At 39.0% G+C, this 15,694-nt stretch overlaps 2 protein-coding genes across 4 annotated transcripts in view; one reads left to right on the plus strand and one right to left on the minus strand.

Annotated features, from left to right (window-relative positions):
• SPATA17 (spermatogenesis associated 17) overlaps nucleotides 1–9,639 on the minus strand; it is a 92,474-nt gene extending 82,835 nt beyond the window's left edge. The window contains exons 1-3 of the mRNA XM_074820631.1: nucleotides 9,566–9,639; nucleotides 4,184–4,273; nucleotides 2,040–2,121 (exon numbers count right to left, since the gene is read on the minus strand). Coding sequence (XP_074676732.1) covers nucleotides 2,040–2,121; nucleotides 4,184–4,273; nucleotides 9,566–9,633 — 240 coding nt within the window. The 5' untranslated portion in view covers nucleotides 9,634–9,639. The remainder of the gene's footprint in view (nucleotides 1–2,039; nucleotides 2,122–4,183; nucleotides 4,274–9,565) is intronic.
• Nucleotides 9,640–9,917: 278 nt separating this feature from the next.
• The window catches only part of GPATCH2 (G-patch domain containing 2), a 126,342-nt gene continuing 120,565 nt past the window's right edge, over nucleotides 9,918–15,694 (plus strand). For all 3 annotated transcript variants that reach the window (XM_074817896.1, XM_074817898.1, XM_074817899.1), the window contains exon 1: nucleotides 9,918–10,141. In XM_074817896.1, the coding sequence (XP_074673997.1) occupies nucleotides 10,086–10,141 (56 nt within the window). In that variant the 5' untranslated portion in view covers nucleotides 9,918–10,085. The remainder of the gene's footprint in view (nucleotides 10,142–15,694) is intronic.

Genomic DNA, 15,694 nt, shown 5'->3' on the forward strand with positions numbered 1-15,694 from the left:
AAAGCTGGGTCAATTACAGCAAGTTGTGCAGAGCCTTATTTAGTTGGGTTTTGAGTATCTCCAAGGATGGAGATTTCACACGCACAGCTTGAAGTCTTTGGGCAACCCGTTCCACTATTTGACCACCTTCATAGTAAAAAAATTTCTTTCTTATCTTTGAGTGGAATTTGATGTATTTCAGTTTGCACCCACTGTCTCTCATCCTGTCACCGAGCACCACTTCCAAATGCCATTGCAGGTTGGTTCTCTGGGAAGAATTATCTTGCCATCTCACCTATAGGGCACCACTCAGAACAGTGCAACGGACAGTAGGCACAGTGGTGATGTGTTCGTTTTGTATTTTAACTGGGCACCACTGTTTTTACAACCTTTATATATAAAAATAACTCTCTGAAGTGACATCATTCTGTTAAAATAGAAACTGATTACTATCAACAAAGAAATTAGCCTTTGAACATGGGGTAGCCAAAAGATAGCTCCTTATAATTTGGGGGAATTGAAAAATATGTAAAATGGCCACCATCAGATCTTTGTCCTGCTTAAGCCCTCTTATAGACCTAATGATCAGATGCTAAAAATTGACATGTTTCTTATTCTCATCTTGAAAAACACAGAAACACATAAATTGCCTTGTTTCTGAACTGAAATTCACCGCTCTATAATGTTTTAACTGTGAAAAAATGTAGAACTGGAGGGGACGTCATGAGATTATTTCACCTAAAACATTGCCTGAAGCATACATATCTAAGCCATCATGATAAGCATTTGTCTAACCTGCTCTTAAAAACCTGCAGTAGAGGGAGTTCCACAACATCTTTTGGCAGTATGTGTCAATGTCTCACATGAAGTTGATTTCCTCCTTCCCTTTTCCCAGTGGCTGCATGGATCCTTTATTTTCATTAACAAATTTTAACATAAACTAACATTATCATGTCTCTCTTCTCCTACAGCAGCTTTTCTAGATTAAACAAACCTTCCCTAAACTCAGAGACAATATTCCACTGAAGTCCCACTTTTTAAAAAGTAGAATCCAATCCAACCATGCAACTATCTGCCCTGTATTCAAAAATTAGTGTTTTAGACGATGGACTGAAAACCATAGCCTGAAAGGATGACTCATAAGTTTTTAGTTAAGCCAGGTAAATTGGAAGAGAAAAATTATTTCATTAGATTACTGATAGACTTGAAGGAAAAATAGACAAGCTTTCAGACATACAAGTCCTGCTACTTGAAAACATAGTTTAGCAAGAGGTATGGACTTTAGCTTGTAATATAGGAGTTGCTATGGTTCTTCTATGGTTCTTTTTTTTTTTTTTTTTTGCTTTTTCTTGACTTGTCTGTTTTGACTGAAACACAACAATTTAACAAAATTAATCAAGAATAAATTACTAACAAGTTTAAAACTATTGTGAAATATTAACATAAATTGATAAATTAGTGAAGTAAACTGCATATTAAAAACTTAACTGTTTTATGTTAAAGGCAAATCAGTTTCTTCTTAATCTCCTAAACCTGTTAACAGAGGTTTTAGCTTGTGTGCTATCATACAATTTTGCTATCTTCAAGTCCGTCAAGGGAACTAGATTGACTGTAATCTGCTGCGTGCCTTAAGGCAAAACCTCAAATACTTCAAGGTCCATTAAGTAAGAAATTTAAACCACTAAAACATAGAACAGCAATGTGTAGACACATCATCTTATTTTATTTTCAGAATTAAAGGTTCTGCCAGGAAAAAAAGCATCTTGAAAAGCTCCAGTTCCACAATTAGCATCATGCAGGCAGGCTTCTGCATGAGCAGATCTCATTGCTTGTTTGGGGACTAATACTCCAGAGCTGTAAACACTTAACACTGACTTAACTTGACCGTTATGAGTAGGCTTACTGAAACTAATGCAGCTTTTCATCACAGTATAGTCAAGTACGTGTCTGTGTGTATAAGGGATCAATTTTCAGTTCTTTATTTTCAAGACAAGTGAATTAATTACTTACATATATATCCTATAAATAACCAAACAAAATTTTTAAATCTAGTTTTCTACCTCCACCAGTTTACTGAAGTATCTTCTGCTTCGATAACCTCTCCACCACTTCTGTATAAAAATCACCATTTTGTTCAGATATCTAAAATGAAAAACATTAACAAAATAATAATTATTTTGAGACTTTACAATATAACTTTATTTTTTCCTAATATTAAAAATAAGGTACAGTGTATTATATCCATACTTATTCCAAACAGATGGACATGGCAAATATACTTTATATGTATACATGTATGCATATATACATATGTGCACATATACACACTTATAAACCAATATATACATATATTTATAGATACACACATACTTTGCTTTTGGAAAAAATGGGTTACTGCAAACTTACCTATATGCTATTTCAGTTATCATTATAAAGGTTTATTGAAATAACCTTACTAATGTAATTCACATGATAGATGATTGTATTTTCATGAATGGTTTTAACCAACATATCTGATCAGTTTAGAATTTTTTCAGTCACATGCAACATTTTCACAGTTTTACAGTTTTTAAATATTTGACAAACTCCCAGATATCTGGAATTTTTAGACTCCTTTTTCACTTTTATTAAATTATACCGAGCTTAATTGTAAGTAAATCTTTACTCTGTCCTTATTATATGTACTTTATTATGCTACTAAAAGTTCCATAATTGATATCTCACATCAATTTTGCAGAAAATAATGCAATCATTACTTTAGGACTGCCTAGAAAAAGGGGAGCATTCTTACCACCTAACTATGGACATCAAATTTAGAAGCCTTGCAGTACAGCTAGAGTCATTCAGTGGAGGCAGTCTTTTCCAGCAGGTAGTTCAAAAGACATAAAGGAGAGGGTAATTCAGAACACAGACAAGTGGCCTGTGCTCCTAAGTCAGACACCACATCCATCTTCGGAAAGAGGACGCTGAGCAGGATTAGTCTGTACAGAGTTGCAGAGAAAATCCTCTTCTACACTAGGCTGATTTAGCTCTTCTTACATGCTCATCATAATTACCTTGTTCTTCTTACATTGGTCATTACTAAATACAAATGTGCATGTGGAAGAGCATTGTCCTACAGAATAAATTGGCAAAGACGATCAGGTTTTCACTTTCTTCTACAGCATGCTGTTGTTACTCATGTGTTGGAAACAGAGGGGCATTAACCAGTCCTCTGACTTTGTAGGGGCTTTTGACATTGATGGCATGGCTGATATTCCTTGGAGGACTGAAATATGATATTTGTTTGCCTGCTGAACACTTGCATGTGATGGCTGTATCCTGTGACAACACACTTGAACCAGAAATGGAAAACAGCTTACCAGTGCTTTTTCTAACAAGTGCACATAATGGCTGTAGCCTATCTTCTTTCGAGGGAAATATTGGTCATTAAGTGATTAATGTTATTTAACCTACTAATTATTTAGGCTTGATACAGTATGTCTGGATGATACATAATGACTTGTGACAGGCAAGAGGTCAAACTAGAAGGTGTAACAATCCCTCTCCCTCACAGCCTAATTTTTATGAAGATACAGAAATCCAAGTATATGAGTTTGACCAATTGGGCTTATGATCTTAAAATATGAAGGAGGGCCTCCTGGGAGAAGGGACCAAAAAATTTATACCAATGTCGATATGGCATTTTACAAAACAAAGTAATTATACATGATCTCTGTTTTATAAATGAAGAAAATTATGTAAAGAAAGATTTTTTTTAAAATGACCTGGTCAAATCCAGCAGTAGAACTTCATTTTCTACAATAAGAGCCCAGTTACCATCCACTCACTGGGCAATTTTTCTGTAACATCCACTATAACAGAGATAAGAAAAGTCTTTGCAAACATCATATCTGAGGGACATCTGGGTTTTTTTCCAGTCATGCCACAATTTCTTAAACAATACTATGTATCTATTCTGAAGATTAATTATCTCCATATTATTTATTAGCACCATGCCATTTTAATTGTATGCAGTTTTGAAAAATCAAAAATTATTATTTCTTACAGTGGTGCAGAATATATTCAATTCTATTTAAAAGCAGAAAAATGTGGGGGTTTTTTTCCAAATGCTCCCATTTGATTAAAATCAAGTAATATCACAAGAAATTTTGGGAAAAAAATCAAGACTCAAATACAGATTTAAATAGGTTTAATATACTACCTCAGATAGGCTCGGACTCTGCATCCTCGAAACCAGCTCTGGATTTTGACAGCAGCTTTGTACTCTATTTTTCTGTCTTCCTCTACAGCTCTGAAAATATAAAAAGTAATAATACTTGTCAGCATGGTAATTTAGTACCAAAACAGAAAAATTCTTCTAAAGACGTCTTACTGTTGCAGTCTGTGATCTTTTTACCAGGTTTTTCACTTTTTGTTTCTACGCAGTTAACTAGTAGTGCAGAACAATATAATCTACTTTAGTTGCATATTATGAAGATAACAAAGATAGAGTATCCCAAGTTGTAGACGATGTAAGGTTTGGGAGAGTGTACTGCTTATTCCCATACAATACTGAATATCCATGTCAGCATGTCATGGACTTCTTCTGTTGTAGGTGAAATATATGGATAATGCTTTGATGATAATTAGGCCTGAATTATAAAAATCCTGTAGCTATGTACAAAATTGTATATCTAAATGAATATTAATTAACTGTGATCAATATTATAATGAGAAATATCAATTGAATTTATAAAAGGCACATATTAAGGATGAGACCTAGTTCAGATACATTGTTTTATGACTGATACAAAATATTTTATTACCTGAAGAGTGATAGCATCAATAACGATGACAGATACACTCCTTGTCTGTAGATTTTTTTAATGAATACAAGCTGATCTTACAGGGAGAAAGTAGAGAATCTAGACCTTTTAGCTAGTTTCTTAGGAAGGAATTTAAAAAGGAGAGATATGAAAAAGAAGAGGTGACTGAAGTGAGATACAAATGTAAATTAAAACTATTAAGAGTTAGAACAACAAAAGCATAGGAAAGAAACTAGAAGTGGAAATTTCCAAACTTAGAAGGCCTGGAATATATGGATATGAAATCTCAGTGTGGCTTAAAAGGAAGTTGGGAATTGGAAACACATGGTGTTAGTAATTTGGATAGATTCCAAAAGGATGACCATGGGAATCTTTTACATGGAATTATAGTAGTCAATGCGACAGCTTATTGAGTCTTGACAGGGCTTTTCACAATGGGAATTTAAAGACCTGGATTTTGGAGATAATGTAGAAATGAAACTGGCAGCATATTGGCAAATGCTGCAGACAGGCAAGGAGGGGGAAAAAAGGAAACAAAAGAATTAGAAAATATGCTAGGGTTGCAGCATTGATTAATAGAGATACTAGAGGAACTAATGAAAAAGGGAGGATACAGAGAAAGATGAAGAATTTCTTTTTGAGTTACATGAGAAGAAAGGTTATCTAGAAACAGATGCTTGTGAGGCAGCTGAAGATGCAAGATAGATGTAGGTGGAGAATTGATGACTTCAAGGAGATTTTCAAGAACTATAAGCTGTCAAAGCTTTGTGTCAAATGACATAGTACAAGAAAAAGGCATGTAGGAAAGAAGCACAAGTACAAGGACCTCATCACAAAGTCAGAAAATAATTCCACGAGACAGTCCTTGCTTGCCTTCTTTCTGTGACTCTCTCTATTAGGAGAATAGTGTTTGTGACAAAGATAAAAGTCATGTAAGGAAAGCCATGAATCTAAAAGAGATAAAAGAAATATATGAATCGGGAAGAGACTTTTCAGAGAGTTCAGGAAGAAATCATTACTATGATGAGTTTCAATGCTGAGGGGTAGAACCCAGCCATGAAATCACCTCCAGCTTTTATTTACTTGTTTGTTTGTTTCAAAATGTCATTAACTGTCAAGTTTTTGAACTTTAAATTATATTTTAATTTTCAGGGATTTTTTGCTATCCCATTTTTATCAGGAACATATTTACCAAAGAGTTTAATTTGTTACACTTGCCACAAAAAAACCCAATTAGGTTACTATTAGTTTCTTTTCTTAACTAGTTGATATTAGTTAGCTCTTCTAACAAAGTGTTGTGTCAACATTAATTGCCTCAGTAAACACCAACAAGATTAATTTTTATCTGATAAATTAAGATTATCCTCATTATATTTCCTGAAAAATGAAACACAGATTTACTACCGGAGATCAAGAAGCATTAGATCCATTCATTTTATATCATCTGGGGTAGCATGTGCCCTCAAGTCACACTAAGTGGGCACGATTTTTCATCATCATCTGACATGCATCAGACCTGTCCAGTACCTGGAAACTGTGGAAAACAGACTTTTTTACCAAAGATGACAAAATAAGTTGATATCAAAGCTGCCATTTATGCTAGAGACCTTCCTTGTTCCTTTCTTGTGCAGCTTTCTAGACTTCATAGAAAGAAGATATCTCCAGAATACTTTTACCTAGAGATGAATGATTTTGATGAAAAGGGTATGAGCGATTTGGCTCTGGACAGGCAGCCCCAATTACAGCCCAGAAATGAAGGGGATTCAGGACTGGCCATGTCAGAGGTGGCAGCTCCAAAACCAGTCCTATCCACTTGGCAATGGCAACAGTCTGCTTCTGGAAGAGCAGAAGCCTTCTCTTCTATTACTCCTTGTTAAGTTTTTTAGCTGGCATTCTGTCATGCCTGGCTATGTCAGTTTAGAAGACTGGGTAAAGTTTATTGAAGCAGACCAACAACAGACTTGGTTTTCTTACAGTATAGTTCCACACTTTCAACTGGCCTTGCCAGCAGAAGTGGTTTGAGGCATAAATTGTTCAAAGTGGTATCTGCCTTTCTAATCAGATTGCACTGTTTGAATTAAGTGTTTAGAGTCACAGATACTTCTCAAAGACATCACTGCATGTTAAAAAGGCATACTCAAGGTCAGCATCTGACATACGGATATTACAGTAAATAAATGTAGGTTCTTGAATAAGTGATAAAATTGTTTAACACTTAAAATAAGAGAATGCCCTAACAGATCCTGTATACTCTAATGCTTATGCTGACAGGATACTTCTCAAGGTGCAGGCTTATGGTATTTTTGTGTTGTGCCATCACTGGGCAAGTCTTTCCCTAGAAATGTGCTTTCCCTAAAAAGTCAGCCTAGGAGACCTCATACCTCTGACATAAACAGAGTTCTGCATAAAGCATGACAGGAACATTACTAAGATCAGAAGAAGATTATTAAGATCAGGTAAAACCGTCTAACCACAACCAGCAGGCAAGATATTATAGTCATCAATCTGCCCTAATTTTTAATGGAACAGGTACAGAGTCCTAAAATTGCAAATGTATTTTGAAAGATAAAGAAAATTTTCTAATTTGGGTATTTACTTTAAGGCACTTCAATTACTATGTTCTTCCTGCAGCAGTAATTGTAGCAAGAGTACTTAGTTTTCGCCAGCGTCGCTTTAAGTCAAGCTGCTCTGGAGGGTCTGTGTGTTTTAGATGTTCTACAGAATTCTGCTTTTAGGTCTTGACAGACAGGTGAAGAAAGAAATGTTTTTGTTTTGTCTTAAAATGTGTTTGACACACATGGAACTAAATCCTTCAGGTCTTACCCTTGGAGTTATTTGCAAACAGGGCAACTCATACAAAAGAAAAGGTATATACTTGGTAATCTATATTCTTCTTCATCTTCTGATGCTTCAGATCAACTCAGATCTTTTGGGGAATCGGGTATTTCAATGCAGAATACTGACTTCATAGAGTAAATAACCACTTTTTTGACAGTATCCTGTATTTTTCTCTGAATGCCCTCAAACTACTTGTGAATGAAGAGTGACTGCACAGATTACACTGACTCATGTGTGCACAGCATCCCAGATTTGGCAATTTTAACAGATCTATTACATTATGTAGATAAAGCACAGTTGTGAGAGGGAAATTAAATTATATGACTTCAAAATACAAATGCTTAAAAAATACTTTCAAGACCACTGCAAATTTGACACACATTAATAACCAGAACTTACTTGTTAAGTTTAAAAGTTAAATAAGGATCTACCAGAATCTCTAAACAAGATATTCTGATTTGTTTCAGGATTTTACTGACAGCTTTGTTGAAGTAGTCCAAAATTTTCACCCTAAAGAACAAAGATCAAATTACTGATCAGCCCTTCAGTAGCTGAGCTGGACTGTTTGAAGCCTCTCCTTTAAATTCTCAGATGAAAATCTGAATTTCAAGAAGCTGATGGATTATAGCCTATTCTTAAAAGGGAAACAATTCATTTTTGGAAAGCTCTGCCAAAAAACAAATCCCTGAACATCAAGCGTGCTGCCCTCCAATGGATTTCCATGTCTGGCTCAGCCTGCTCTTTCTAACCTGAAATATGTGAAATACAAGCATAGTCTCCTGTAAATGATGCTCGTTTTGTGAACTATTGTGTCTACAGCCACAAGAGTATGAGCTAAAGTTCAGGGAAAGGACAAGAACACACAACACTTTATATGCAGGCAGGACTTGAACTTGGTGTAACTTTTAGTGATGTTTGGGAGCTTTGTTATTCATGCTAATGATGTTATAATTGGATTCTACAACAAACGATTCATTAATTAGTAAGGAAAAAAACGCCCTACAACTATGCTAAATATGTTCTTTTTTTCTGTTTGAGTATTAGCATTACACATACAGCAGCAGCAATACAGTTGAATAAAAGGGTTTACAGGACAAATCTATGCAATATTAAAATAGGCCTTAAAACATTTTATTTCCTAAACTCTGATCTGGTAAAAGTTGGCCACCACCACCTCAGCAGTCAGAAAACTCAGCAGCACGAACTGTCTTGCTTGGTCAAGAGAAGGGTAACAGGTGATCTGAGAGATTAGCCCGCCACTCCCCCCGTGGGACATTTTCGATCTTTAGTAGAATAAACATCTCCTTAACTTAGAAAAAGACAAAACATGTCCCTGGTACTAGAAACTCAAGCCGCATAGTCTAATTTAGAAGCGAAGCTCAGTTTTAAACACTGGATAACAAACATCAACTCGGTCAGAAGCTGGGGGGGTTCTCTGTCAATCAGTTAAAAAAAAAAAAAAAAAAAAAGGGAAGCCTTTCAACAGGATAAACGTCAACGTCCAGTGAAAGTTACAGATTTGAGCCACGAAAGCAGGGGCTCACGGCTGGGGCTCGGCCTGAGGAAGCCTCTGGGGAGAGCTGGCCGGGAGCGAGGGGGCCGGGTCCCGGGGCGGGAGGGGGCTGAACTCGGCGCCTCTCGGGAGTTTCCTTTTCCCTCACAATTAGCAGGGGGCGAGGGAAGAGCGAGACACTAACTATTTTCGCTGCAGAAACAGACCCTTTAAAGAAACGGTGCTGCTGCCATCAGGCCTCCTTAGATCACTCTGGCAATATGTGGGGGCAAGGAGGTGGGAGCTCTCGTGGGGGGCTTTAAAGCTAACCCGTTCTCAGAGGGAGTGCCGCCATCTCGTTGCCGGGGCAGACCGGGGGCTGCCCGCCCCAGCTCCGGCCCAGCACGGGGAGGCACATCCCGCCCCACCACCGGCACGACGCGGTTACCTGTTCCTACGGAAATACTCCTCCCGCAGCCCCGACAGCCTCGCCTGAAGCCGGGCCAGGGCGGCCATGCTCCCGCCCTCCCACCCTCCCGACGCCGCTGCCATGGCAACGGGACCGTACCACTGCGCGCGGCCGCGGGGGTGGCGCCCCCCACCGCAGCGCCGCCGGCAGGGAACGGCAGGGAACGGCTGCAGCGGGGGCCTCGCGGAGCTGGATCGGGACGGCCGCGGAGCCTCGGCGGGGAGCGCTGGAGGGAACGCGGCGCCCCTGGGCAGCGGTCCGGAGAGAGAGGTGCAGAGGCGAGATGGTCGCGCCCGGCTTCCTCCCGGTGCCGCAGCTGCTTCCGGGCTCTCATCATGGGGGACTGAGGAGCAGCGCCGGCCGCCCGCGTCCTCCCCGCCCGGCCCTCGCCCGCCAGCCCCCGGCGCTGCTGCCGGCCCCCACCCCGTCTCCCCTCGGCCCAGTCTCTGCGAAGTGGCGCCAGCCTCCCCGGGGAGCGGCCGGGGGAGGCGCCGGGTTCATGTTCCGGGTCGCTGAACCTACCCCGACCCGAGCTCAGGCAGCGAGAAAGAGCTGGTAAGCCCAGGCCCGGCGGGCGCGGTAGCGAGGCCGGGGGGCGCCGGCCGCCCACTGACACGGAGGGGAGGGGGGGGACATGTCTCGGCCGCCCTCTGCCCTTTCACGGGGCCGCGGGGGCGGTGCCGGTATATGGGGGAGGGGATCGGAAACACCCTCCCTGCTGCGCCGGGTGCTGCCCCCGGCCCGGCCGGCCCGTCCTCCCCGCTGCCCGGCGGGCTGCCGGGCCTGTGCCCCCCCGCCCGGTGCTGCCGGTTGCGCTGGGAGAGAGACGTCGGTGCTTTCCTCTCCGAGGGAAGGGGCGGTGGGCGGCCTGGCAGGTGCCTCTGGCACGTCTCCGTGGCTCGGCGAGTTTATAAGCGAGCCGTGGGCTGGAGGAAGTCGCTTCTTCTCGTTGCTAAAAAAGGACGGCAGGAAAACGATAAATGCAAACTTCGGTCACGAGCTTATTTAGGTTTTTGGGTGTCTCTGGGTTGTTTCTAATTGTGGTAGACCCTATAAGGCCTAAACCCTTTCCAGTGCGTGCCGCAGAAACGTCCAGTTAGGTGCGGTTGCTGCTCTGAAGCTAATTTGTTGCAAACAAAGTGTCAACAAGTGTTTCTTTTCTGGGGATGGAGAAGAGGAGGAAATGAAAGGCTTAGCGCGTCGTTTTCTTACATAGGAAACGCCATTCCTCTTCCCCTTCTGATGATATCACGACTTTTTGTGGTCATTTACAGGGCTTCTTTACACTTTTCTAGATGAGAAAGCTTTTGAAGAGAGATCTTATTTGTCCAGATGACAGATACTTGCCAGAAGAAGTTTGCCAGTATTGCTAGGCATGCGAATTTGCCTGGTGTATATGTAACTTTACTTCTGTTGGTGTAATTCAGAATGCTTCAGAGAATGAGGTGTACTCTAGTGTCAGAAGTATTTTTATTTGAGTACTAACGCTACATACAGTAGAGACACTGCGTAAGACATTCAAACTTGTATCTGTCTTCTGAGAAAGTTTTCATTATATACTTGACTGGTCATTTGTCTTTCAATTTTAGTAATTTTTTTATCCACAAGGTAATTTAGTTCCAGAGGCTTTACAAATAGAGTTCAGCAACACAAGGTGTGGGAATTTGACATATTCATCTGTAATTGTCATCAGACAGTAATGATTTTGCTTATGCAAATACATTGCCCAGAGGAATTCAGTACAGAGAGAATTATTGAAATCTTATCTATAGGACTGTTAGTTTAGCAGTTCTGAAGGAAGATCAGTTAAAAATCAAGATTACTCAGAGCCACTTTCTTATCCTTATACATAAGTTATTTCAGAAGCTGTCTGTTAAAGGAAACTCATTCGAGTGAGATGCAGGAAAATACTTTTTTCAGTGTCTAATACTTGATGTAGAAAATTAAGAACTTGTTCTTTCCAGAAACATTAAGAACCTTAAGAAGTGAGCACATTCAGAACAGCCACAGAGTAAGTGTATTCACTTTAGGTGGTAAATTTCCTCTGAAGCTGTATGTTTTTCATTTATATTGTGAATACATGTGACAATTTAGAAATAGCTTTTATTTTGGGTAGTTACTGGGCACTCTGATAATTTTGATAATGACTTTGGTGCTATAGCATATTACTATCACTTGACAGTTCATGTGATTCTCCACCTTGACAATTAATGAAGCCATACTTCTGAAAAGGGCAAACGTATCAGTAAATGGCAGCAATGGGATTGCAAGAATTGCTGCATCTCACGATAAATTGCTCCAAATCTCATTTCTGGCTGACCAATTCATTTGTGTTAGAGCCTTATTAAATGCAGTTCGTGTCAGCATCTGCCTGACTGTATACCATTGCTCTATACTGAACACATTTTCACTGTTAAATGTGAGTAGACTTGATAGTATTTATTGTTGTGCCTTCTTAGATAAGCAGCAGTTGTGGAAAAGTCAGATGTACTTATTGCAAGTTTGGCCCTAATTTTTAGGGGGATTAGCGGCATAATCAGTTAATAAATTTCCATTGTTCCTCAAATATTAATAACTTTTTATTGTGTAGGACAAGTGTAAGGAAGTTCCAAAACTTGTCTGAAGAAGTTTCTCAAATACAGAGTTGGTACCAAGAATTGATGTGTAGTATGTGATTGGAGGAGTAAAATGTGGCTAGTAATTGTATACAGTTAAGTGTATGGGAGCTGTATATTTGATATAAAATGAGTTCATAGACATTTCCAGCAAGTGTAGTAATTATGTCTTTAACTGTAGAACAACGACTTTCATAATTTTTCATTTTTTTTAAACTCTTCCTGTACTGTGAAACTGATTTATATACACACATAACTGACTGCAAAAAAGAATTGGTGTACTTTGAAGATGAGAAATAGCTAGGGATTTTGAGGTTGTTTTTCCCTTTTCAGATATAGACATACTGCAACATAGTATCCTGACTTGTCTCGGGCATCCTCAGTTCTTATAACTGTTCACACTATCTTGTATGAAACTCAACATAATTATGTTTTCTGTATTTAGTTGCTGTAAGTTTCTGTTCTGACACTGTCACATTTTTAAATACTATAAAGTATGAAAATTTGTATTAAATTTCTGTGGTCCGCATGTCAGATTTACTCTGAATGTGTTGACAGTGTGCTGGCTCTTAGTGTTTACAGCAAGCACTAGGCAGGATCCTCAGAAGTGGAAGAGTATGGGGATTCTTGATAGCTAGATGTTATGCCCCCCAGTGATGGTTGGGGTAGAACGCCTTTTGGTTGTTGTGTAGCTTTGCATACCTCGTTGTCCAGCAGACAGTGCCTAAGGACACAAATAAACGTGGAACTGGATATTTTGTGTCCTCTTCTTGGCGATGGCCATTTGATGACAAGCGAGTTTAAATAATCTAGGTACAACATCTGTTTCTAATGTATACCATAAGCTGCTATGTAACATAGGTTTATCGGTTATTTCCTAATCAACCATAGTCTCTTGCTAGCTTTTTAATACTTTTAACTAAGTTGTGTTGCTCCATTTTGCTTTTCCCTTTGTGTATCCCAAGAGCCATGATAGTTCTCTTCTTTTGAATCTGTAAATTCTTCAGGCAAGTTGGTGAGATTTATCATCTGCTGCTCCCTCCCAAATACTTGCACCTGTTCAAATTTCAGTCACATTCATCAATAAAGCAGAGGTCTCAAAACTAATGTTTCTAAGGCTTTGTAAAAAAACCTTCTGAGGTGGAGAAATGGGATTGAAATTAGTACCTGTCTGAAGATAAAGGTACACTGTGAGTGCAGCCATGTTACAAGACATCAGAGAATCCATATAGGAAAATATTATAGAAAGTCAGGTTTTATAATCCCAGTGTTCAAGGAACTACTTTATTTTTCTTGTGCTCTTAGCTTGTGATCAAGGTGGGTTGTGAAGGCAGTGAAAAATATGGTTCTTATCAGAATTGATAAGATATAGGTGCAGCATAACTTTAGTTGCAAGAAAACCTGTATCTATTTAACAGGAAAAGGTATAGAATTAGAAAGTAAATGTAAACACAGCTGTCAGTTTAGTAAAAGATACTGCTTCTCCTTATCAGTTGTGCAAGTAAATGAGCTTTCCCATCAGTCTGTGTTTGTTAAATATTTTGTGAGCAATCAGAGCTCTACATTGTTATATGCTTTAGGTGGGAAGCGAACAAAAATGGTACTTGATTTTTGTTGAAAAAGCAAGTGCCCATTATTTCCTTTAGGAGTTTCAAGACATATTAATGCTGAACATGAGCTGTGTGAACTGTTTTGGAGTAGGTGAAAGCAGTTACACGTTTCCTGCAACAGTACTTTTATGGTCTGATCTGGTAAGGGTTAGAGAGGAAATGGGTCAGCCTTTGGTGAACTACATTAAAATTGCTTCAGATAAATGTAAAAGGTCAGTGTAGGCAAACTAGGTTTTCTTATAGTAAAGTAGAATCTTCTCCTAGTGAAGACATTACAGTTTATTGCTAGCTGTGGGCTGTTGCTGTAACAGCATTTTTATAGCCTTATGTGAGTCATGCTAAACTATGGCTCAACTTAATATTTTATGTACCTCAATATGTTGTTCTGCATTCCTGATTACAACCTTTGATTGCAACCAGTTCATCTTACTGAACGCAGTTGATACTCACTGGTAATGTCTTTAATACTTGTTGTAGTTATTTTTCAATCTATTTCAAATGCAAATATTTTTGTTACAGTAACATCTGCAGCAATGATTAAAATTACTTCAAAGGTTTGGAATACAAGCTTGACAGCTGGTTGTGAACAATGGGAAAAGTTGCAAAACCAAGTTTGTCTGATAAATACTGCTGTAATAGAAATACACTCCTGAATGTTGGAGACAGGTTTCAAATTAACTGTTCTATCTGGTTGCTGTTGCCATTTTTTTTCTTCAATTATAGCAAGAGAAATGAGAGCTCCAATAAAATTAATTGAAAGAGTTTTCTTGGGTTTTCAGGAGAAGGAGTTTTAATGTGGACCACTGGCATGTTGAAAGTGCAATGTGAATAAAAAGCTGAAGTAGTATGTGTATTGTATTATCAATCTATTACAAAGGAGCTTCCACTGTCCCAAATGGACCAAGTAATTCTCATAATCATCCTAAGGAAACACGTTGCAGTAATTATGATATTGATTTGTCTGATCTAAGAGGTAATGCAGTTAGGATACAGTTATGTTATACCTGAGACCATGGCTGTAATTTTTAGGGTAAATGAGGTCGCTGACCTGTACAGATCTTAGTTCAGGAGTTGCAGTGAAAAGACCTGATATTCAATAGAAAAGACTAATTGCAGGAGTACAGTCATAGTCCAATGGAAAGGCCCTTGACTGCTCACGGCCTTTTAAGAATCATATTATCTCTTTACTTCAGAAAGTCTTAAGGGTGTTCACTCTTCTTGAGTTTCATTTTGTGATCCGGCACCATCTGTAATGACAGTATGTTACAGGGAGTTCAAGGCAAGTTTAGATCAGATATATAAATCCAAGATGGATATATTGTGCTTGATCTTGAAGCTTTTCATAGAACTAAGGCAACTTACCACCATACTTATGCCATTATCGGGAGTAAATTGGTATGTCCACTCTAGGAGCTACATTGATTTTAGTGATACAGTTATCCATATGGATTAGGGATACTGAATTGAACGAATTAATCATAAACTGTTGTATAAGACAGCGTCCCTGTCTTCCCTTTTATTTTGTGCTGCAGGGGCACTAGCAGAATGGGCTGCAAGAGATTATATATGCTAGTTGATATTCTGGCAAAATTAGCAGAAACCTGTTCATTTTGAGAGCTGAATGTAGGTTTAAACCTAGTAGTTCAGTTTTTGGTGTACCTCCACATCTGTTGGTTTGCTATAAATTCAGAAGTCTGGGGCAGAAGGGCTAGGCAGGCAGATGGGGGAGTTGATGTCTTAGATTAACCCAAATAAATGTGCTGGAGTTTGTCTCTTCGAGTCATGGCTCCTGTTACATTAGTTGAGAAGTATTAGAAAGCCCCTTAAATCTCAAGGGCATCTCAGTTCTGATATGCATACCCATGAGGATAGCCATCTTCATG

Source organism: Strix aluco, chromosome 3 (assembly GCF_031877795.1).
Source record: "Strix aluco isolate bStrAlu1 chromosome 3, bStrAlu1.hap1, whole genome shotgun sequence".
Taxonomy (NCBI): Eukaryota; Metazoa; Chordata; class Aves; order Strigiformes; family Strigidae; genus Strix; species Strix aluco.